Genomic DNA, 24,058 nt, shown 5'->3' with positions numbered 1-24,058 from the left:
TACTAGGTATAGTTGATTCATAGTGTTGTTGAAATGCTCTATTTTCTTCACCATATGACATGTTTCCATGATTGAGTATTGAGGTCTCCTTGACCCTGGCTGAAAGAGAACTTTCTATTTTAAGTATAGATAATTCAACAGTGTGTACTTAACCCAATTTGGTGGCCAGTTCTTAAGCTTTTTTTTGCCTTTTCCAACTTGGCATTGTGAACCACCATTGTTTGGACCCAGGATATTGCCTCCCCAGTGGCAGTGGATCTTATCATATATGTCATTGTAATTGGTTCTGATGGCTTCCACCAGCTTAGCCAGAGCTCCTTTGTCTTTCAAGTTAATCTGTGTGAAGGTGACAGTGCGGGTCTTCCTGTGGACCATATGCCCTAGCTTGGCTTCCCCTTGTTAATGCAGTAGGGAACCCCCATCTTACAACACAGAACAGACAGGAAGACCCCAAGCTCAATAGGATCCACATCATGTACAATCACTACCAGCTGAGCCTTCTTGTTTTCCACCGTGGTGGTGACAGTATTAACCCCAGCTCAAAGAGCAGGAGGCCTCTTAGTGGGGACATCCCCTTTTCTGGAAGCTTTCTCCTCAGCCTGCTTCTTCTCTTGCATTGTTTCTGGTCTATGGGCCAGCTTAAGCCAATGAGTAGCTCTTTGGTGGTCCAAGGCCTGGGTGAACTGATTAATCACAGGAGACACTTTTAAACATGTATACAGAGTAGCCCTTTGCTGCTGCAGCTAGATATAGCAGGGCCATTTGACAAAGCTGGCGAGGTCCCTTTTGGGCTGGATATCTTATCCAAGGCCAAAAATCTTGGGCCTTTTCTGAAACTGACGAGCTTCTTGGCCTTCTGCTGCTTTGCAATAGCAGGGGCCAGGGCCACCTTCTTCCCCTTAGCCTTCTTTCCTTTTGGCATCTTGGATAGCTAGAGAAGAGAGAAACTTGAGGTCTTCATTCTTAATGTTGAATTGTTATTTCTTACTTGAGTTCTGTCAGCTTTTGCCTTTTCTATTTTGGTGCTCTGTTATTGGAGGCATATTTGTTTATAATTATTCTGTCTCTCTGATGGAACATGTTATCATGTCTTTGTCTCTAGTAACAACTTTTGTTTTAAAATCTACATTGTCTCAAAAACAGTAAGATACCTAGGAATAAACCTAACTAAAGAAGTAAATGATCTGTATGCTGAAAACTGTAGAACACTTATGAAAGAAATTGAAGAGGATACAAAGAAATGGAAAAGCATTCTATTCTTGTGGATTGGAAGAACAAACATTGTTAAAATGTCTATACTACCCAAAGTAATCCACACACATAATGTAATTCCTATCAAAATACAAACAGCATTTTTCACAGAGCTAGAACACACAGTCCTAAAATGTGTATGGAACCACAAATGACCCCGAATAGCCAAAGCAATTCTGAAAAAGAAAAAACAATGGAGGCATTACAATTCTGGATTTTAAGCTATATTACAAAGCTGTGGTCATCAAGGCACTATGGTGCTGGCACAAAAACAGGTACAAAGATGAATGGAACAAAATAGAGAACCCAGAAATGGACCCACTACTATATGGTCAACTAATCTTCAACAAAGTAGGAAAGAAAATCCAATGGAAAAAGATCAGCTCTTCAACAAGTAATTTTGGGAAAACTGGACAGCAACATGCTGAAGAATAAAACTGGACCACTTTTTTTATACCATACACAAAAGTAAATTCAAAATAGATGAAAGGCCTAAATGTGAGACAGGAAACCATCAGAATCCTAGAGGAGAACACAGGCAGAAACCTCTTTGACCTTGGCCATAGCAACTTCTCACTAGATATGTATCATAAGGCAAGGGACACAAAAACAAAAATGAACTATTGGGACTTCAGATAAAAAGCTTCTGTACAACAAAGGAAACAGTCAACAAAACTAAGAGGCAGCCTGCAGAATAGAAGAAGGTATTTGCAAATTACCTATCTGATAAAGGAATAGAATCCAAAAATCTATAAAGAACTTATCAAACTCAACACCCCCAAAAACTAAGTAATCCAGTTAAGAAATGGGCAGAAGACACGAACAGATGTTCTTCCAAAGAAGTCATACATATGGCCAACAAACACATGAAATATTGCTCTATCACTTGGCATCAGGGAAATACAAATAAAAAACAATGAGATACTACCTCACACCTATCAGAATGGCTAAAGTTAACAACACAAGAAACATCAGGTGTTGGTGAGGATGTGGAGAAGGGGGAACCCTCTTGGACTGTTGGCAGGAATGCAAATTAGTGCAGCTACTCTGGAGAACGGTATAGAGACTCCTCAAAAAGGTAAAAATAGAACTACCCTACAATCCAGCAATTGAACTATTAGTTATTTACCCAAAGAATACAAAAATACAGATTTGAAGGAGTACATGTACTCTGATGTTTATAGTAGCATTATCAACAATAGCCAAATTATGGAGAGGATCCAAAAGTCCATCAACTGATGTATGGATAAAGAAGATGTGTTTTATATATATATACAATGGACTATTATTACTTAGCCATCAGAAAAAAATGAAATCTTGCCATTTGCTATGATGTGGGTGGGACTAGAGAGTATTATGTTAAGTGAAATAAATCAGAGAAAGACAAATACCATATGATCTTACTCATGTGGAATTTAAGAAGAAAAACAGATGAACATATGGGAAGGGGGGAAAGAAGAAAAAAGAGAGAAGCAAACCATAAGAGACTCTTAATGATAGAGAACAAACTGAGGGTTGATGGAGGGAGGTGGGTGGGGGGTGGGTTAAATGGGTGATGGATATTAAGGAAGGCACTTGCTATGGTGAGCACTGGGTGTTGTATGTAAGTGATGAATCACTGAATTCTCCAGAAACCAGTATTGCACTATATATTCACTAATAATTTTAAATTTAAAAAGTTTTTTAATCTGTTTTGTCTGATATTAGTATAGCCATTCCAAATATGTTTTGCTATTTACAAAGTACTTCTTTTTTCTTTTATTTTCAGCCTGTTTGGTCTTTAAATCTAGTGTCTATTTTGGGGTGCCTGGGTGGCTCAGTTGGTAAAGCATACAACTCTTGATCTCAGGGTCATAAGTTTGACCCCATGTTGGGTGACACTTAGACACTTTAGATCTTTCTTTTTTCATCTTCTAGGCAGCATACAATTAAGTATATTTTCCCCAATTTTCTAATCTCGGCTTTTGATTGGAATATTTAATCAATTTACATTGATTAGTTAACTAATGACCAACAGGGGGATTTACATCATCTATTTGACTGTTTTCTATGTCTTGTGTCTTTTTATTTTCTCTATAATTAGTACTTTTTTGTATATTAAGTAGATATTTTCTAGTGTAACATTTAAATGCCCTGGCATTTCTTTGGCTATATTTTTTTAGTTATTGTCTTAGTTTTGCCCTGAGGATTACAGTTACCATATTAAATTATAGCAATCTAGTTCAGATTAAAACCTTGATTTCAATAGTATACAAAAATTTTGTCCCTATATGTTTCCTACCCCCTCCTTTATACTATTATTATCATACATTTTATAAGCCTATCAGCACAATTTTATAATTATTCTATGCTATTGTTAAAATAGAAAAGGATTATAAACAAACACATTTATTCTCTTTTATATTTTCCTATGAAGTTATATTTGCCAATATTCTTTATTTCTCATGTGGATTCAAATAACCATCTAGTGGATACCTGGGTGGCTCAGTCAGTTAAGTGTCTGCCTTCAGCTTAGGTCATGATCCTGGAATCCCAGGATTGAGTCCTTCATTGGGCTCCCCATTCAGCGGGGAGTCTGCTTCTCTCTCTGACTCTCTGCCCTTTTATGCTCTCTCTCTCTGAAAATCTTTTAAAAAATGAAAACAAAAAGCAAAACTCCCAAACCACCAAATAACCATCTAGCATACCTGTTGTTGAGCCCTGATTTTTTTACACTTTTTACAATTTTTACACTTTTTAATCCAGAACTTCTAAAAAATTTATTTTTTGAGTTTTTCTTTACTCAAGGTCCCTGTGTGTTAAGACACCATTTTCTTTTCTTTTGTTTTTTTTTTAAGACACCATTTTCTTTCATTCTTTAAACATGGTTACCTTAAGTTTTTTAGACATACTTACAAAATCTGCCTACTACCTACTAAGTCCAAAACCTGGACTTTCTCAGGGATGTTTTCTCTTGGCTGTTTTTTTTTTTCCTTTATGAGATACACTTTTTTTGTTTTGTTACATGAGTCATAATTTTTTTTGTTGAAGAGCATTTGGTTAAATAGTATATTGTGATAAATCTGGTGTCAGATACATTTTGTTGTTGCTAGGTTTTGTTTTCCTTGTTGCTAATTACTTGTTTAGTGACAAACAAGTCCTGTTACTGGACTAATTCTGTAGATTTTGTATTCATTTCAGTATATGGCTACTAAGTTCTCTGGTAGCATTGTTTTTTAAGTTATTTTTTATTTTAAGGCTGACTTCAAAGGGGTCACCCTCTGTCAGCATAATTTTCTGGTCAGCCAATGACTGGTTAGAAAATTGTCTTAAATGCCTTGTCTATATGTCTTCCTCCATTTGCCAAGGGCCCTATGTGACAAGACATGCCCTAAAACTTACCACAGTTTGTAGATAGCATTAACTTTTACTTCCTGCTTGTGCCAGGGCTTCAAGAACAGCCTTATAGGGCCTTCTCTTTTCCTATGTCTTTCCTGGCCACCTCTTAAGCCCCAGGAATATGTCAGAGGTTTTCAGAGTTCTTTATGGTCATCTAGATCTCCAAGATTGTTAAAAAAAATTCCTGGCCAGGGACACCTGGGTGGCTCAGTAGTTGAGCATCTGCCTTGATGATCATGGGGTCCAGGATCAAGTCCCATATCGGGCTCCCTGCAGGGAGCCTGCTTCTCCTTCTGCTTATGTCTCTGCCTCTCTCTCTGTGTGTCTCTCATGAATAAGTAAATAGAATCTTAAAAAAAAAAAAATCCTGGCCAGATTCCTGTTTGCCAATTGGGAAATCGTAACCTTGTAGCTTCTGTATTGCCACCCAATTGCTAACTGTTTTAATAGCACCCTGGGAATAGGTACCTCTGTCCCCGTGAGCTGAGTTCAGAGTCTAAATACCCACAACACCCTGGGAATAGAGATTTTCCACGGAGCTGCTTGTTCAGACAAAATATTGACTGTGCTCTGGGGATGATGCTTATCATGTAGCCAAAAAAAAAAAAAAAAAAAAAAGTCTCTCTCCTCTGTTGGCTACCAGGCTGCCAACCTTTTACTGCTATGCTGTTAAGCTGGGGGTGAGAAAAACCTCAACTAAGATGGTATCGACCCCACTGTTTTACCGAGGTTCAGTAGTTTCTCTTAGGTAATTTTCCATTTGTTCTGTGGCTTTGGTTAATTTTCAGAGTTTTGAAATGGTTTTGCCAGTATTTTTATTTTAATGGGACAGTGAGTTCATGAAAGTTCTTATCCTGCCGTTCCAGAAGTCTGTCTCCTCTAGGATTCTATATTGGTTGTTAAAGAATAATGGCAAATCGAATAAACAAAAAAGCAGTCTCTTACAGAGAAATGTTACCCTTTTTTGTTTGTTTTCTTTTCTCTCCCCAACCCACGCCCCCCCCCCCCCACCTCCCACGACTTTCTCTCTGTGAAGTTAGTATAGTGAGAAAAGTCTTGGCCTTGGCATTTGGGCACACCTGGATTCAGTTACTGGCTCTGCAACAGTAAAATATTTACTTTTTCTTGACCTCATAGATGTTAGTGATGACAGCACCTATGCCCACAGAATCATGATGAAGACTGAGAAAATATTTAATGAGCTTATATCAAAGCTGCACATACTCGGTGCTCCATAAAGTATCAATATACTATTATTTTATTCCTTTTACCTGTTTCTGTCAGATTTCATCCACTTTTCTTTTTTACTACCTATGTTAATGAGTCCTGGTGTAAAAATAGTAATTACTTTATAGCTTTAGAAAAGTAACATACAAAATAAAGATGATGAAAAGAGGATCATGTCTTCCCTTTGCTGTGTGATCTTAAGCAAAGTATTTAGCAATTTGGGCTTAGTTTCCTCACTTTTAGATGAGAATAATAGTATGTGCCTTTGATACATTAGGGGCTCCCTTTGAGAATTGAATGAATTCATGTACACTGTAGGCTTTTTGCACTGTACATTCTATACTGTGGTTTTAGTTTGTAACGATAAGTATTTAGTTCTTAGATTTGATTCATTGGATAAGTTTATTTTTTTCTTTTCTCTTAAGAACCATAAACATAAAAATGTAAAATAAGTTGTTTTTTATTTGTGCCACCATTTTTCCCCATCCCTCGAGTTAAATATTTTGCCATATTTATTCCAGTATATCATAAATGATATTTATTATCCTTAGACTTGAGATTTGATATTTTTTGTTATTCACTTCATGCTCTAGGCTAAAATAGAAGAAAAGACCATTTATGAACGCTGTGGCAGTAGAAATATGTATGTGAACATAGCAATAAATACTCTTAAGAAGCTGAGACATCAAGGTAATTTGTTTTTAATTAGTCAAGTGGTAAGATAAAAACTTGTGATGAACACCTGACACTGAATGTGTTGTTTCATTAGGGTCATTTTTAGATACTCTGTATTTTTAAAATATTCTCATGAGTAGAATGTGAAGTGGGATTTTTGGTTGAAGATAACAAATTAGACTTGATAATAGACAAAGGAATATAATTCCTCAAGAGTGGTTATCACAAAGATATTTAAACTTGGTTTTTGGTTATAAAAGCAACCCATTCATGCAGAATAGTATTTCTTTGTTTTCATTATTCCCCCTCAGGCCTCTTTTTAGACACTTTTTTTCTACCAACTCCACCGCAGCCCCCAGTAATATTAAGTATTAAGGGATAATATTTTGTTGGATAAGGTTGAGTTTTGGAGAGCCACTACTATTGTAATGACTATGATTTTTTTTTTTATTCCATAAAAGCCAGTTTTGTTTGCTCAGGGTCAGTACCACCCCCATTGAGAATACAAGGCATGAATTCAAATAATACAGAAAAGTATTAAAAAACAAAACAGCTAGGGGCATGTGGGTGGCCAGTCAGTTAAGCATCCAACTCTTGATTTTGGCCCAAGTCATGATCTCAGGGTGGTGAGATTGAGTTTCACATTTGGGTTCCATGCTGGATGCGGAAACTGCTTAAGATTCTCTTGCTCCTCTCCCTCTCCCCCACCCCCACTCCTACTCATGCTCTCTCTCTTAAAAAAAAAAAAAAGCCAAATTTCCAAATCTTCTATATAGACCCTGCTATAATGAATACAGAAATAAAATTTTAATAATTTAAATGAATACGATCATGTTATGCATAGTTTAACTTTTCTCACTAAGGTATCCTAGAAATCTCTAGTCAAGTTAATCTAGAATTTGTTAACATCTAGATCTGTTGTATACTTTTTAATGACTACATGATAATCAATTATATAGAGTCTATACTATTGATGTTCCATTTTGTGTAATGCAGATGAAACAAATGCATCTGAGTATTTAAGTTGATTACATGTTTTTTCTACCATAAGTTCTATGATTAATGGAGTGTGAACTCTAACATTTCCTCATTCTAGAGCATATATATCCTTAGCATAAATTCCTGTGCACAGACTAGCTAGCAGAAAGGGTCTGCATGTTTAAAATTAGTAAATATTTCTAACTGCCTCCAGAAAGTGTTTACCCCACCTGTAAGGTAGGAGAATGTGTGTTTGTCCTCACACCTTGCAAAAGTGAATCATTTATCATCTTTCAGAATGTAAAAGTATAGACTAGAAGTGAAGTTATTGTAATCTTTTTTTATTGCTATGAAGACCTTCCATTTCTGCTCTTTTTAAATTTCCTTTTTACATCCTTCTGCCCCCCCCTTTATTATTGGCCTATTCATCTACAACAACTTTTTGTGTATCCCTTTTTAGTGCACTGCAGATAGTTTTCTTAGTTTTCCACTTGTACTTCAGCCTTATTTATGAAGTTTTTAGTAATATAGAAGGTATTTTCCTTTTTAGTTTCTGGATTTTGTGTCATACTTAGGCTATTAAAATTTCAAGAATATAAAAACTATTAATTCTTTATGGGTTTTTAAAAATATATAGTACTTTAAGTAGACTTAAACGTGAATTATATACACACTCTCATGAACAGACATTTCTTGAAAGGAGACATACAGATGGCTATCAGACACATGAAGAGATGCTCAACATTACCCATCATCAGGGAAATGCAGATCAAAAGTACAATGAGCTATCTCCTCACACCTGTCAGAAGGGCTAAAATCAAAAACACGAGAAACAACAAGTGTTGGTGAAGATGAGGAGGAAAAGGAATCCTCATGCAATGTTGGTGGGCATGCAAACTGTGCAGCCACTGTAGACAAGTATGGTGATTCCTCAAAAAATTAAAAATAAAACTACCCTATGGCCCAGTTACTGCACTACTGGGTATTTACCCAAAGAAAAAGAAAATGCTAATTCAAAAGAACATATGCACACCTATGTTTATTGCAGCATTATTTACAATAGCCAAGTTATGGAAGCCCCAAATGATAGATGAAAGGATAAAGAAATTATTTATATATATATTTATATACATATATGTGTGTACATTGTATACATATACAATGTAATGTTACTCAGACATATAATAGCATGAAATCTTGCTGTTAGCAACAATGAGAATGGATCTAGAGTATATTATGCAAAGTAAGAAAAAGACATACTGTCTGATTTCACTTGTAAGTAGAATTTAAAAAACAAAACAAATGAACAGAGGGGCAAAAAGAGACAAACCAAAGAACAGACTCTTAACTACAGAGAGCAAACTGTTGGTTATCAGAGGGGAGCTGGGGGAGGAGCTAGGTGAAAAAAGTGATAGGGATTACGGGAGGGCACTTGTGATGAGCACCAGGTGATGTATGGAAGTGTTGCATCACTATATTGTACACCTGAAACTGTTATAACACTGTATGCTAGCTTTAATGGGTTAAAAAATTTTAAATGTAATAAAATAAAAAAATTTTAAATAACAAATATACAAGATCTCTTAGATTAGTATTTTTATGGTATTCTAACTTCCCCCTTTTCATATTAAATATAGCATACGGAAATTGAACATAGAGGTCTAAGTACATATTTTGGATATTTGCAATGGAAATAGAAAAATAAATGATTTGCAAGCTGTTAATAGTTGCAGTCAATGATGATAAAAACTCATTGACTCACATTTAGACATACTCAAGCTAATATACAAAATATATTAGCTTTGGAAAATATGAAGTCCTGACCTATTTAGTAGTTCAGTAAATTTAACTTTTTTCCCAACTCAGAATTGGTTAGGAAGATGCTTGGTCTCACTTGTTGGGTGCTTGTTTTAAGGTGAAAATAAAGATTTTATTATGCTGTACACCTTTCTTGTGTTCTGTATTTTTTTTATGAAGCAGACAAAAATAACTCCTTGTCTCAGGAGAAAAGTTCTTGTATGTTTTAGATATGTCTGGAAGCAGGAACAACAGCAAAACAACTGGATTGAAAAAGAATGAAAAGAATAGTGGTAAGCTTGGTGTAATGATGATAGACCCTTGTCCATGTCACCTTAAAGAAGTAAATGTGGCATAATGCAGTTGTAACTATTGTGCTTATGAGGGGTCATCTGCAGGCCAGACATATTTGATATCCTTTCTCAAAATTAGTATAAATAGGTGAAAAAATGGGCTCTACTCAGGTAGTATTTGAATTCTCAGTGTCTTTTTTTGAGAGTGAGGATAGTTAACATAGTAAGAGGAGTGCTTCTCAAACTTAACATGCATGTAATTACCTGGGAATCTTGTTAAAATGAAGATTCTGATGCAGTGGGTCTGGGAACAGGCTCAAAGTCTGAATTTATAACAAACTCCCAGGAGCAAGAAGCTAGAGAAAAGGTGTTCCTTGAATTTGGTTGTATTTTGAATAAAACCAGATGGTAGTACTTGTCCTGCAAGTACTTGTCTGAAACAAAGTAGGTGCTTCTAGAATCTCCTAATACTTCTCACACAGAAGAATTCTTCCTTTTACAAAAGGGTTTGCCAAAGATAGTCTAGCAAATTCTGCCAGAGTTTTAAATAATAGGAGAATTTTTAAGAATCCACTAGTGCGAGGGGATTAGAGTTAGTGATGTTAGAAAAAGATCTTTTAACTTGAGAATTTTGCCCATGTGAAAGTCACCGTGTATTCTGCTTGTAAGCTTTTGTACCCTTCTTATCTCAGTGACTATTAAGAATCAATAAGCATGATTTGGAACCAGAGGACCTGAGTTGTGTATTAGCCGTGCCGTGCAACCTTGGGCGTGTGTCCTCATTGCTCTGAGCCTCATTTTCCTCTTCTGTAAAAACGAGGTCAATATGTTTGCCCTTCTGGGTTCATGTAAAGTTTAAAACAAAGTCTTTAGGATAGTGTTTGGCACGCTTAATATGCTCTAGCTATTGCTGATCTGATTCTTTCCCTTCTCTGATCCAAAGTATAGGACATTACATGATGCGGGAGCAATGTGTGTGTATATATATATATATTTTTTTTTCCTTTCTGTCAGAAGATATGGAGACTTGAATTCTTTTAGGTTACTCCCTTACTTAATGTTAATCAGCATCCTAGCTTTTCATGTCTGGAAGGGTTAGTAGACTCTAATCTTACCACTGCTTTAAAACATAGTATTTCAATTTTATCAAATTGCCCTTTCTTTTTCCTTAGCCCTCACAGGAATTACTCTCTACAGACATCTGAAAGACTATCTTCTAAGCAAAGAACAGTTACATGAAAATAATTATCCCCAACCCAACCCTGAGAAACCGGGAAGTATTCTTTTAACCACAGGCATGACGAAAGCTCTTGTAAATGACAGTAAGTGTGTGGAACTGAAAATGATCCTCACTCCTTACCAGGGTTGGAACAGTAAAAGGATTATTTCCCTTTCCAATTCATTTCTAGTATCTAAGTAGTTTATTTACATAATTTATTTATTAAATCTTAATCATTTCAGATAAGTACTAACATTACCTCCATTCACAGGTCAAATGACTTCTCAGGAGTCCCTCTGAAAATAAGTAGTAGAGCCAGGATTTAAACCAGAGGAGTCTGAGTCTGGAGTCTTTACTCCTACTTTTTATATACAAATGCAGTGTCTTGTTTTGAAGACTTTGTATCCTTTCATTAGGAATTCTTATCAAAAGATTTACAATTAGTAGTGTTATTCTACATTTTCTCTAAATACTAGGCATGGTTAGTTAAAATTCATTCCTCCCCCACAAAAAGAAGAAAATATAGTATACTTAACACCACAACTGTCAAGTCTTAGGTCCATTAGAGTTTGAAATGCAGTTATAGAAATATTTTTCAGTGACTAGAAAATATTTCTCTTTTGTATGGTTAACAACTTTTCTCAGGATTATCTTTGTCATTTGTGTTATTTTTTTTCTAAATCCTTCACCCAGTTAAGAATGTGGGCTCTGAAGGGGGAAGGCCGATCTGGGTTTGGATGCTGGATAAGTCCTTTAACCTCTCCCAAGCCTTGGTTTACCCAGTTCTGGATTGTAGTAGCTACTCCATCAGGCTGTTGTGAGAATCAGTTCCAGGAATGCATGTGAATCGCTTGGCACAGTGCCTGCCTCAGAAGCTCATAATAGACATTCAGATAAAAGTTGCTACTGTCATCAGAACCAGCTTAAGGATTATTAATAAAAAGTATTCATAACTGGATCTAATGAAAAGCTCAGATATCCTTAATATACCTACAGGTCACTATATGTGTAAAAGGGATAAAATAATAAGACAGGCGTCCTATTTCAGGAGCTCCTGTGTAGTAACATAAATAGCTCATCAAGTTGGCTCCAGCCACACTGTGGTGCACAATTATCTGGCACTAGGCTGAGTCTGGAGGCAAGCAGGGGATGCCTGCCTGGGGAAGGGCAGCCCTGGTACCATGAGCGGGTCACCCGCAAATATTCCTTTGAGTAGCTCTGTTCCTTTCCTGTGACTTCGTGGTCAGCACTGAGTGTATAATCCGTGCATGATCAAGAATGCACAGGCAGTAATTCCCTGTACTTCCATCCATTTTTCTTTCCATATATTCATGAATAATTTTACTTCCTACTTTGTTTTAGCTTCAAGGAAGATATGCTGTCGTTGTGGGAAAATATATGGTGTGACATCCACGGGCAAACACTGCAGGGTAGAAGAATGTAACTACCACTTCGGCCCTGTGCTGAGTCATAAAGGCAAGTGCTTGGTAGTTGTGTTTCATTGGGTGACCGGCCAGTGCCCGAGCTGTTGAGGGAAAAGTGGAATGAAGTATTCCCTTCACTGTATGTGTTAAATGCAGTCCTGCAAAGAGAGACAGTACTTAGTGAGGCTTGAATCCCGAACACCTAGCTCTGAGCACTGCCTCCTACCCTGTGGCCTGTGGGCCCAGGGAGCTCCCAGGCTGGGACAGTTGTGCGGGGGACTTCCAGGCAGTCAGCTCCTTCCAGTCTTCACCTGCTTTGCACCTGCCAGGATTAGAATAATTTCTTTGCCACCCCGCCCGGCAGTGAGTGATGAACTCTTGATTCCTTCCCATGTCGGCCTCAATCTTCCCTGTGACACAGTAAATTGGCTACAGTCCAGTCAACTGGGTGTTTTTCCTCCGCAAACCAGAAACCCAGGTGCCATCCTGTCTCCCCATTGGGCACCTTTGTATCTTAGCCGTGCACATGTCTCCTTTGTTCCTGCTCCGAGATATGGCCTGAACCTGCTCCTTCTCCACCTTCCTCAGGTGCCCCTGCCTGGGTCCAAGCCACCCCCACTGCTGTCCTCAGTTGCAGCACTGCCCTCTTGCTCAGTCTCACTGCTTCTGTCACCCCTTAATCCCCGCAAATCTATTTTTCACCCCAAGCCCCTAGGATAACTTTTTATATCACATTTCCAGTCCTGTCTCTGCCCAGCTTTGATTAAAAGCCTTCAGTTACTTTGCTGACCTTGGGGGATGTGGCCTCCACCCCGCCATCATCCATGCTGTCCATTGTCCCCTTCACAGCACCCTGGCCCTCTGTCCAGAGCTTCCTTGTCTGTTGTTGTCTCTGCTTTTGTCATGGCCGGGTCCTTCCACAAGGTCCTTTCCCAGCCCCACCATCTGAAAGAGGTCTAACCCTCTTCTGTCCCAACATCTGCCTCTTCCTTTCATTGCACTTAACTACATTCTGGAATGATCTAGTCATTCATCTGCCATCTCCAAAAGACTGAAAGCTTTGGGAGGGACCACCACCCATTCTTGTTTTTTCTCTCTGTTGTTCCCTCAACACCTAGCATAGTACCTGACACATATGGGCTGTCAATAAATATTTGGGTAAATGGGTGGACAGATAAATTATTGATGTACAGATGGGCATGAATATGAATGGGACTGTAATGAATAGTATGAAGGAGATAAAGCAGGGAGAAGGAAATAGAACAGAACAGTGGGCATTGAATTGAATGATTGAATGACAATAGATAAACATGGATAAATCGTCAAGTAAATCAGGCAGGTTTGGCCTAAGTGCTGAGAGCACAGAAGGCTTAGTTTCAGATGGGGGAGGGACTGTGAATTCCAAAAGAAGAACAAAGAAGGAAGATGGGAAGGAAGAGTAAGTGTAGCAGACAGACCAGTTGGGCTAACCAGACAACACAGCGTAATGAAGAGAACAAGGACTCTGGAGCCAGCAGACCTGAAATTTAGGGCTTTTTTTTTTTTTTTCCACCTATTTTCTCTGAGACCTTGGGCAAATTATTAAAGCTCCCTTGAGCTCTCGTTTCCACCTTCATTGAATGAGCTTTATGTGGCAGTTCAGTGAGCTGATACATGTCAAAGTCCTGGCTTATAATAGATGCTGTGTTACTACTGGTTCTCTGTCTCCCCTTCTCATCATAAAGCTGTGGGGTTTCAAAATTGGGGGAGTAATGTAAGGCTGGTTAAGCAAGAGCCTTCAGTGCCAGCCTGAGAAGTTTGCATTTAATCAGTAATGCACCAGGGGACAACTTGAGGAAAATGATATAATGTATATGTGCTTCAGGAAAATCAATCTTAACCACATTTTATAGGAAAACAGGTGCCAAAAAAAATAAAAAAATAAAAAAATAAAGGAAAACAGGTGCCGAAACCACTGGAGACAGGACTTGATGGAACAGTTGGGAGAATGTCACCTCGGCCGAGGAAAGAAGGGGTGAGGTGAATAGGGAGCAGATGAGATGGAATATGGGAGTGGAGTAAGAAAAGAGATACAAAGGCTTGGGATTATGGCTGTGAAAATGTGCAAAGTGCCAGTCAGAGATGCAGAAGGAGAGGGCATCAGGCTTTGGTAGGTCCAGCCAAGGCTGGAAGCGCCATCTTGTGGTCTCAAGTCTACATAACTGGGTGATGTCTCGGGTCAGATCAACAACTCAGACACAAGAAGGGAGAAGGTGGTTGTTGGAGCCCCTCAACCAGAGGGCTCTAGTAGAGAGAAAAGGTCAAGGAGTAGGGCACTTTGAAAAGATAGTTGAGGTAAAGTCAAAGCACAATAAAAAAGTGACACCTGGATGCCTGGGTGGCTCAGTCAGTTAAGTAACTGACTATTGATTTTGGCTCAGGTCATGATCACAGGGTCCTGGCATCAAGCCCTGCATGGGCCTCCCTACTCAGCAGCGGAGTTTGCTTGAGATTCTTTCTCCCTCTTCCTGCCCCCCCCCCTCATGTACCTGTGCTCGCTCTCTCTCTCTCTCTCTCATTAAATAAATAAAATCTTTAAAAAAAAAAAAAGTGATACCAGAGGATTGCTGAGGGACCAGGGCAAAATGAGGGAAAGAGGAAGAGAGGGGATGGAAGATGTTCAGGACATTGGTAATTGTAATTCATCTTCTAAGTTCAACCCATAAGAACTCTGTTTCCAGGAGTTGATTTTTTCTGTTCATTATGTAATATCTAAAAATAGGACTTTGTCGGGGCACCTGGGTGGCATCTGCCTTTGGCTCGGGTCATGATCCCAGAGTCCTGAGATTGAGCCCCACATCGAGCTCCTTAGAGCCTGCTTCTTCCTCTCCCTCTGCCCCCTCCCCCAACACCTCGCTCATGCAGGTGTGCTCTCTCTTTCTCTCTCTCAAAAAAATAAAATCTTATAAAAAATGAAAAAATAAAAATAGGACTATGTGGAGTGCACATTGCACAGCAATGTCCTTAAAGATCTTTGAGGGTAAGGTAAGACACATGCTCTGGAAGTGAGCCACTTCTGCTTTATAAAGCTTGCCTGTCTTGATATTTATTTTTTATTGGTTGCAGTCCTTGGTGGCTTAGAAACACGGTACAGCTGTTGTGGAGGTGTCCTTGGATCTGCTGGGTGTCAGGTCGCCAAGGTAGGGCTTGTCATCCAGAGTCCTTATTTTAAGACCAGAGGTGTTGCTTCCAATGATCAATAAGCCTTTGAAAGAATTAATTAGCTAATTTTTAATAAAATTATTATGAGCTTAATTGCTCCTTCAGAAATATATAGTAATTTATTTTGCAATGTTTATTTCAGCTTCACGTTCATGACCAAAAAGAAAACATCAAGGGATTCGTGAAGACTTTTGTCAAGTCCCCTCCTCCTGATGGCAATCCCGGCGTATTTGCTGTGAATTGTGAGGTGGTATGTCAGTGTTTTCTCTTTACCTTATTGCAGTAATTGCAAGTGAATAATTCTGGAGCATTCTACATTGCATAACAGCACTTCGCTGGGCTTTATCTCCATCCCACATAGCTCTGCAGTGTAGTTCACATATTTTCAGAAGCAACTAAAGTTGAATAGAGTTAGGTGACTTAAAGGAACGCCTATATTTTGTAAGGGATAGAGCCAGGAATTGCTCCCTGGTCATCTTTTTATTTATTAATTTTTCCTTTTATATCACCAATGGTGATCCTACTCCTCAAAATGCTGAAACTCTATGGGTAGAAAATGTTATAAGTAGTACCCATTATCCCCAGAATAAACATAAAAGCTAGAATAAATTTTTGAAAACTATTGTTTATAGAGACAATAAAATACTTAGAGCAATTTTTCTTTATATGAGAATCAAAAGGAAAAAGTAGGGAACAAATAGAACTTGGAATCCTATGACCTGGGAAGCTCCACCACTTATCCGCAGGCACCCCAGAGCAAGGCTCCTGGGTGCTCTCATCTGTAAAGTATGGGGTTAATAATTACTCCATGGTTACTGTGAAAATCAGATATACTATAGTATGGGATTATATTCCCACGTACATTGGATGTGTCAAACATCATGTGAACAACTTCTCTACAGAAACATAAAATTTTAATTCCCTATAGTGTATTTGGAGAACAGATTTGTAGAGTTTAATTATAATAAATACAGAAGGGCCTTGTTCAGTTTGAAGCTGAGGTCTGTAACTGGAAACAATTAAGGCTGTTTCAGGCTTTGAAATCCACTGTCATTATCATGTCGTCCTCTGCAATGCCATGTTTATATGTTTATGGTAAAGATTTTCTTTTTTTCATTCAACAAGACCTATAACTGCATTTTCCACTGTGGTAACACTCAATCCCTAAGTCACACTAGCCATATTTTATTTTTTGAGAGCGAGCATGTACACGTGTGAGTAGGGAAGGGGCAGACGAAGAGGGAGAGGGAGAAGCTTAAGCAGGCCCCACGCCCAGTGCAGAGCCCAATACGGGGCTCCATATCACAACCCTGAGATCATGATGTGAGCTGAAATCAAGAGCCATGAGCTTAACTGATGAGCCACACAGGCATCCCTCATACCTGTGGCTCGTGGCTGCTGTATTAGTATAGAAATAGAACATTTTATCATCATGGAATGATCTACTGGATAGCACTGATCTTAATGAAAATAATTGTAAAGACTAAGCCAAGAAAATGGAATTATTTTATTAGCAGAAATATTACTAACATTAAAGAAAAAAAATTAAAGCTTGCAACATCTTTTATAAGACCGTCAGATCCACTGACTGGCTTTTGTTAGCAAATCCAAGTAATATACTTAAATTGTATATTCTAGTTAGAAATATTCCTTTAAGATATTTCAGATGTTAAAATGTTTACTGAATATGATATGTAAGTTTAGTATTTCCCCTTTTCCAGTGCTATACAGCCAAAGGTTTGGAACTTACTCAAGTGACAGTGGTTGATCCCAGCCTCCAGGTGGTCTACGATACATTTGTGAAACCAGATGATGAAGTCATTGACTATAACACCAGGTATGTATTATGTAAGAGTTAGCTTTTGAGAATGTAGAATATTCAACATGTTGTTTAGGTGAGTTTTAGCTTAGTACCTTTATTGAGTCAATGTTACAGCATTTTTTAACCCGAATTGCCTCACAGTTCATAAAAATGGTTATATGCATAAAAAACTCCATAAAGGTTGCTATTATCCAAAAATACATTTTGTATACTAATCTTTCTCCTGACCGCTTTGGATTTTTTTCCTATTTATTTTGGCCACATGTGAATAGCCCTATCTATTTTTCTGGGTTTTTTTTCCAGCTTTATTGGGGTATATTGATAAAAAAAAACATAAGTAGAGTTACAGTTGCTGTACTTCTATTGGTACTTATTCTTCCATGTTTTTTTTTAAAGATTTTATTTATTTATTCATGAGAGACACAGAGAGAGAGAGAGGCAGAGGCACAGGAAGAGAATCGGGGAGCCCGATGCGGGACTCGATCCCGGGACTCCTGCTCTGAGCCAAAGGCAGACACTCAACCACTGAGCCACCCAGGCCACCCCTGTTCTTCCATGGTTTTAATGCACTCTTTCCTAACTGCTTTTTTGGAACAAGTCAGGAAGTACTTGGTAATTATTGATATTCATAGTGACAAAATGATAACTGTGGGGCTTGCATTATAAGTAATTTTTGAGTCTCAAAAAAAAAACTTGAAATGCATTCAATGCATTGTATTTTTTCAATGTTTTAAGATAAGACCAAGTACTCCACAATAATTTCCTCTTAATACAAATATTTGATGAATCATGTATCACATTCCCTAAGCTTGATGACGGAGCCAGGTATCTTTTTTAACTGTTCAAGCGTAATTGGAATATATTTTCAGTTTCAGGTGTATAATATAATGATTTGTCATTTGTCTACATGTGAAATGATCGCAGTAAGACCTAGTTACCATTTGTCACCAAAGTTTAAAAATTTTTTTCTTATAAGGACTTTGAAGATTTACTTTTTTAACAACTTTCAAATTTACAGTACAGTATTAAAGATGATAGTCCCCATGCTGTACATTACATCCCCTTGACTTACAAGTGCAAATGTATACCTCTTGGTCTCTTTAAGCCAGTTTTTCTACCCCCAACCGCCTTCTACTCTGGAAACCCACCATTCTGATCTCCATATCTATGGGTTTTGTTTGTTCATTTATTTTGTTTTTTAGATCCCACGTAATAGTGAAATCCTATGGCTTTTGTCTTTCTCTGATTTTTTCCACTTAGCCTAATACCCTCAAGGTTCATCCATGTTGTCACAAATGGCAAGATTTCATTCATTTTTAGAGCTAAGTGGTATTTCTTTGTAGATATTATACCACATCTTCTTATCCATTCATCCATCAAAGAATATTTAGGTTGTTTCCATGTCTTGACTATTGAAAACAATGCTGCAATAAACACTGGAGTTCATATGTCTTTTCAAATTAGTGCTTTCATATTCTTCAGATAATACCCAGAAGGGTAATTAGTGGATCAAATGGTAGTTCTGTTTTTAATTTTTTGGGGAAGCTCCATGTTTTTCATAGCATATGTGACTGTGTACCATACATATTGTACATTGGCTGCACCAATTTATATTCCCAACAGTGCACGAAGGTTCCCTTTGCTCCACATCCTGGCTAACATTTGTTATTTCTTATCTTTTTGACATAGCCATTTTGACAGTCATGAGGTGATACCTTGTGGTTTCAATTTGCATTTCCCTGATGATGAGTGATATTGAGCATCTTCTCATGATGGTCTCATGGCCATCTGTATATGTTTACAAGAATATCTACTCAGATCCTCTGCCTGTTTTTTAACTGGCTTGTTTGGAATTTTTTTTGTTGAGTCATGGGAGTTCTATATATATTTTGGATGTTAACCTCTTATCAGATAAAGGATTTGTAAATATAAGCTAGTATAGAGGGGTAACTGATGGTCATAATAAGTAAGATCTTTGTTTTTTTGCTCAGTGAATGTTAGTCACATTGGGTCAGTGATGTGTTCCAACTATAACAAGAAATTCAGCGAGTTACCTTCTTGCATGCATTATGTGTCTTACTGGGGCAGGTTGTCTGGTGTGGTGGAAGATGACTTGAAGAACACTAAAACATCAATCCGTGACGTCCAAGCCATCCTGTTGAACCTGTTCAGTGCTGACACTGTACTAATTGGACATAGCTTTGAACATAGTCTGTATGCTCTTAAGGTAAAGAATTACAGGCTTGTAATTTTTCAAAACGACATGTGTTAAGACGGTAGTCCTTATCATTGTGTTATCATTGTTTGTTGATTTGTCCTGTTAACCAAGAAAAAAAGAATTTTGCTGTCCATGTTGATAATATAGCCCAGCCATCATAAACCAGAAGCAGTGTAAGACAGCTAAAGTCATTTGGCTCATCCAGATCAAAAAGAAAATCCATTGGTTATGATAAAACCAAAATCATTGTTTGACATTGTCTTTAATCCTTGTGTTTAATATTCATATGGTTAAGACTAGTTTATCTGACAAGTTATTTTATTCACCTACTTGGAGATGCTTTTTCATATTAAGTCAGATCTTGTAGGTAGGCTCAAAATCAAATGTCATGTTCATTTTTTTTTTTGGCATGTTAGACTTGAAAATCTACTCTTTAATACACTTCTGGTTAAAATTTATCTGTTCTTTGCTCTGTGTTCTAGAATAGGAGTCAGAACACTGTGGCCCATGACGGCCACCTATTTTTGCAGATATTTTTTGTTAGACCCACTGCTCTCATTCACTGCTGTATTTTCTGTGGCTGCTTTCATGCTATAACAGCATTGTTAAATAGTTACAACAGAGACCATGTGGTCTGCAAGCCCAAAATATTTACAACTTGGTACTGTTGAGAGTTTGGTGGCTACCTCTGTTCTAGAACACTAGTATCCAATGGAACTTTCTACATTTTCACTATCTACTGTGGTAACACTAGCCATATTGGTTATTGAACATTTACAGTATGTCTAATGTGACTGAGAAAATGATTTCATTTTTTAGGTTAAATTTAATAGCCACACGTGGCTATGGCTTACTACTTGTACAGCTTTTAAACTTTGGAGACCTTTGCTGATTATTTGTTTGGCTACCCCTAGGACTTACCTTCATGCGGAGATAGGCTAGTTCTTCTTTAGTGCAAGAATACAAATAAAGCCATTTAAATTTCATAGTTAAATCTCAGCCTTGTTCTCTGTAAAGCTGGTATTCAAAGTATAGATTTGTTTCAAACAGCAGTGTTGTTTTTGCATGTGACAGATAAGACTGGGATGTGCTTCCACCCAGACCTACCACACGATGGGGAAAAAAGAGGTGGGGAACCTAAGTTTTGAGAAAACTCTTCCAGGATGTCCCTCTGTCACCTCAGAGATCTCACGTCTCAAACTGAACTTCTCACCATGACTTTGTCTCTCCTTTTTAATGAACCATTCTATTCCACTTGTCTCCCAGACCAGAAAATTTCAAACCATCACAATTCTTCATTGTAATCAGTTTATTTTTTTCTATCCAAATAACCCATGGATTTTCCTATTTTTCTCTTTCCACCACCGCCTTCTTTTATTTACTCAGTACCCTGCAGCTAGGAACTGGTGTCTGTTTGGTAGTTGACAAATTAAAGGAGAATTTAAAGTGCTTCTAAACATGGTACCAGGTGCTAAATGTTAAATTTCCAACTCCTCATTTTTCAAGGAGTCTTTAAATAACTCTTGAAGCTAATCTTCTTCCATGCTCCTTTCAAAATACAGCGCCCGTCCTCAAGAATCCTAACTGGTACCTAAGTTTCTATGTTTTCAGTAATCTGACTGCTTTTCTTTTTATCTTATTTTCTGCTTTATGGAACTTCAGTAAGAATTTATTCATCATCTTTCATTTATAAGCACAGGAAATTTGGATGTAGATGGGATGGAGTCTTTGTCCATGTCCCCTTCCCAGACACAGACAAGTAAGCCACTAATACATGATAGGACATGTGCTAAATTGAGGTGTGACACCCTCAGCTGAGTCCCAAGGTGGGAGGAGCGTGGCTCTGCATTCACCCCAAGTCTTTGTTGGAACCTCTTTGCACATACTGCCCCCTGTGGTGCTCACAGGAAGAAAGTGGATCCACAAGTCAGACTGCTTAGATTTGATTTCCAGAGACTCTACTAACTCTGTTCTTAATCTCTCAGAGCTGCAGTTCCCTTGGCTGTAAAAAAAAAAAAAAAAAAAGAATATAATAAAAGGAACAATAAAATAGCTATCTTATTAGGTTACTCTGCAAGTTGTAATGGATAATCCATGTGGAGTGCTTAGTGACAAATATATCTTAACTGCCTTCCATTCCTTGCCTGTGGAGCATGGTTCTGCTCCTACGGTGATTGTTGCTACTATCAGTGTTGTTATTTTTTGAGGAGAATTTGATAGGATTTCTCTTTCATTGGACAGTTAATTCATTCTTCAGTTGTGGACACGACAATTCTGTTTCCTCATCGGCTAGGCTTGCCTCACAAAAGATCCCTCAAGAGTCTAGTAGCTGACTACCTGCAGAGAATCATTCAGGATGATGGTAAGAGCCTGTTTGCTCGTGATTAATCCTAAATCTGACTTGAGTAAACAAACCATGTAATTCATGGTAAAAGGTCTGCTGTCTGAAATACTTCAGGTTTTTCTTTATGGATTCTTCCCTAGGATGGAGAACCCTAAAACCTCTGCTTATGTTAAAAGCACTGTGTGCCAATGTCCACTGCCTGGTGTAGTCCTGGATCTTCCACAGGCATCAGACTAGCAATTACATAGAGAATGATGGCCAGATCATTGTTCGGCAAGTTGCCTGGCCTTTGAGCTCGTGTATAAAACTTCAGTTGGTGTGGAGATCTAATTCCAGTCTAAATTTTCTTGAGTACCTCTTTCATATGTGCTTTTCATTAAATGAGATTCTAAAATTCACTGGGTTCAGGTTATCTCACAGTAAATTGTGTGTGTATGTTAGAAGCAGTATAGTTCAAATTCAATGGATTCATCATATGTGGACTTGATGTATACTGACTGGTTTGTGTATCTTGCTCTCAGAACATTTTTTGTTTTTGTTTTTGTTTTTTTCCTGATGAAATACACCCAACATTAAACAAGTGAATCAAGTACAACAAGTAGAATTACCAACTACCCTGTCAGTGGCATGGCCATATGCACAGTGAGCAGTGTCTGCCTTGGAATGGAGGCCAGTTACTCTATACATTTGTGCCTATCCATATAGGCTCCTCGTTTGCACAATACAGAATTCTAAGAAAATTCTGAGTATTGAGTATGTTAAAATTTATGTTATAATGCTATGTTTCTAAAGATTACCTAAGATATGGGAAGGCCGTCTGATCCTGTCATTAATTGTGCAAAATACTGACTGTACCCTGCAGTCTTTACTCTTTCATTCTTTGTCTGTTAGACGCTAATGCTGTCTCACAGTGGGTCTTTATCTGCTTTGCTAAAAATATTCACATCTCAAAAAATTCCTACAGAATTCTATTATAAAATGTAATGTGTTCTATTGAAGACCATCTTGAACCTTAGACATGAAAATATTTCACTTAATAAAAAACAGCTTATATAAACATAGAATACCCCATTTTTTCAGAATAATACAAGAAAGGAAAAATGCCATACCATTTTAGATGTGTTGATCATTGATTTTTCTTATCTAATCTCATATATATTATTCTCATCAGAACCATAGGCTTTATATTTTGGGTAAATTTCATCCACTTTAAAAAATCATGTCATTTTGTATCTAAGGTCATTCTTTGTGTAGAGAGTTGTACTTTTTCTAGCACTCTCTATTTTTGGCTTTTTGCCAGATCTCATTTACTAATACCTGCCACTTTGTTGTTCTCCCTGGAAAAGAGGTACATGGAGAAGGTAACAATGTACTATCTTGTCACAGCAAAGAAGTGACAATGTGAGGAGAGGCTACATAACAAAAGAGATGTTTGCTAATCTAGATTTCTGTATAATATTTATAAAGCAATCAAAATCATGTTTTACTAAGTGACCAGTGTTAATTTTTTATAAACATGAACTCAAAGCTTCATTTTGAGAACAGCTGTGGGTAGTATCATGGATACAGTCATTGTATGTCTAACACATTGTTTTATATTCTGTGTTATTTGGAGATCACAACAATTCAAGTGAAAATGCAACAGCCTGCATGGAACTGGTTCTTTGGAAGGTAAAAGAAGACCTGAAAGGAAAGAAGTAATCACTTTGCCTGAGAAATATCTTAAATCCCTGCATTGTTGTTTCAGTGATACCTCTGCTGCTGGCAGTAGAGTTTGGTCTAGGATGAAGTTTCCTGACCTTTTTCTTCAAGGAGGAGAAATAAAAGTGCTTTTGAGGTTTATTATATTTTCAAGGTTAAATTTCCAGTTTATTTCAAAAGTTGTGATTGAAGTATGGGGGAGGGAGCAGTTAGTGGGGAGGAATTAAGTTGGTTTGGTTTGAATTTTTGACTCCTCTTCATAGATAGCATGTTCCAATGGAATGTGGTTTAAAGTGGAATTAGTGGGTCTGTGACTCCCACAAAGGGTCACGTCTCAGGTTATGTACATTTCTTTTTCTCTCTAAATATCTGAATCCATCTTTAACAATTTTTTTTTTTAGATTTCATATATAAATAGAGATGTTCCTCACAAAGCAAATGTAAACTTTTCAGTGTACTCTGTTAACATAAAGAATTTGGTCATATGGCTATTATGTAATGTGTTTTTATTCTAACCAGTGTATTGTTAC

The 24,058-nt window shown here is 37.6% G+C and overlaps 1 protein-coding gene across 1 annotated transcript in view; it reads left to right on the top strand.

The window, feature by feature from the left end:
• The window catches only part of LOC140641554 (RNA exonuclease 1 homolog), a 36,045-nt gene extending 12,162 nt beyond the window's left edge, over window positions 1-23,883 (top strand). The window contains exons 7-16 of the mRNA XM_072841588.1: window positions 6,450-6,546; window positions 9,537-9,599; window positions 10,772-10,921; window positions 12,181-12,294; window positions 15,348-15,421; window positions 15,586-15,693; window positions 17,165-17,280; window positions 19,354-19,492; window positions 21,725-21,845; window positions 23,443-23,883. Of these exons, the coding sequence (XP_072697689.1) occupies window positions 6,450-6,546; window positions 9,537-9,599; window positions 10,772-10,921; window positions 12,181-12,294; window positions 15,348-15,421; window positions 15,586-15,693; window positions 17,165-17,280; window positions 19,354-19,492; window positions 21,725-21,845; window positions 23,443-23,528 (1,068 nt within the window). The 3' untranslated portion in view covers window positions 23,529-23,883. The remainder of the gene's footprint in view (window positions 1-6,449; window positions 6,547-9,536; window positions 9,600-10,771; window positions 10,922-12,180; window positions 12,295-15,347; window positions 15,422-15,585; window positions 15,694-17,164; window positions 17,281-19,353; window positions 19,493-21,724; window positions 21,846-23,442) is intronic.
• The last annotated feature ends 175 nt before the right edge of the window (window positions 23,884-24,058 follow it).

Source organism: Canis lupus, chromosome 10, assembly GCF_048164855.1.
Source record: "Canis lupus baileyi chromosome 10, mCanLup2.hap1, whole genome shotgun sequence".
Taxonomy (NCBI): Eukaryota; Metazoa; Chordata; class Mammalia; order Carnivora; family Canidae; genus Canis; species Canis lupus.
Note: the sequence above shows the minus strand (reverse complement) of the source record. Positions and strands in the feature narration are given on the sequence as shown.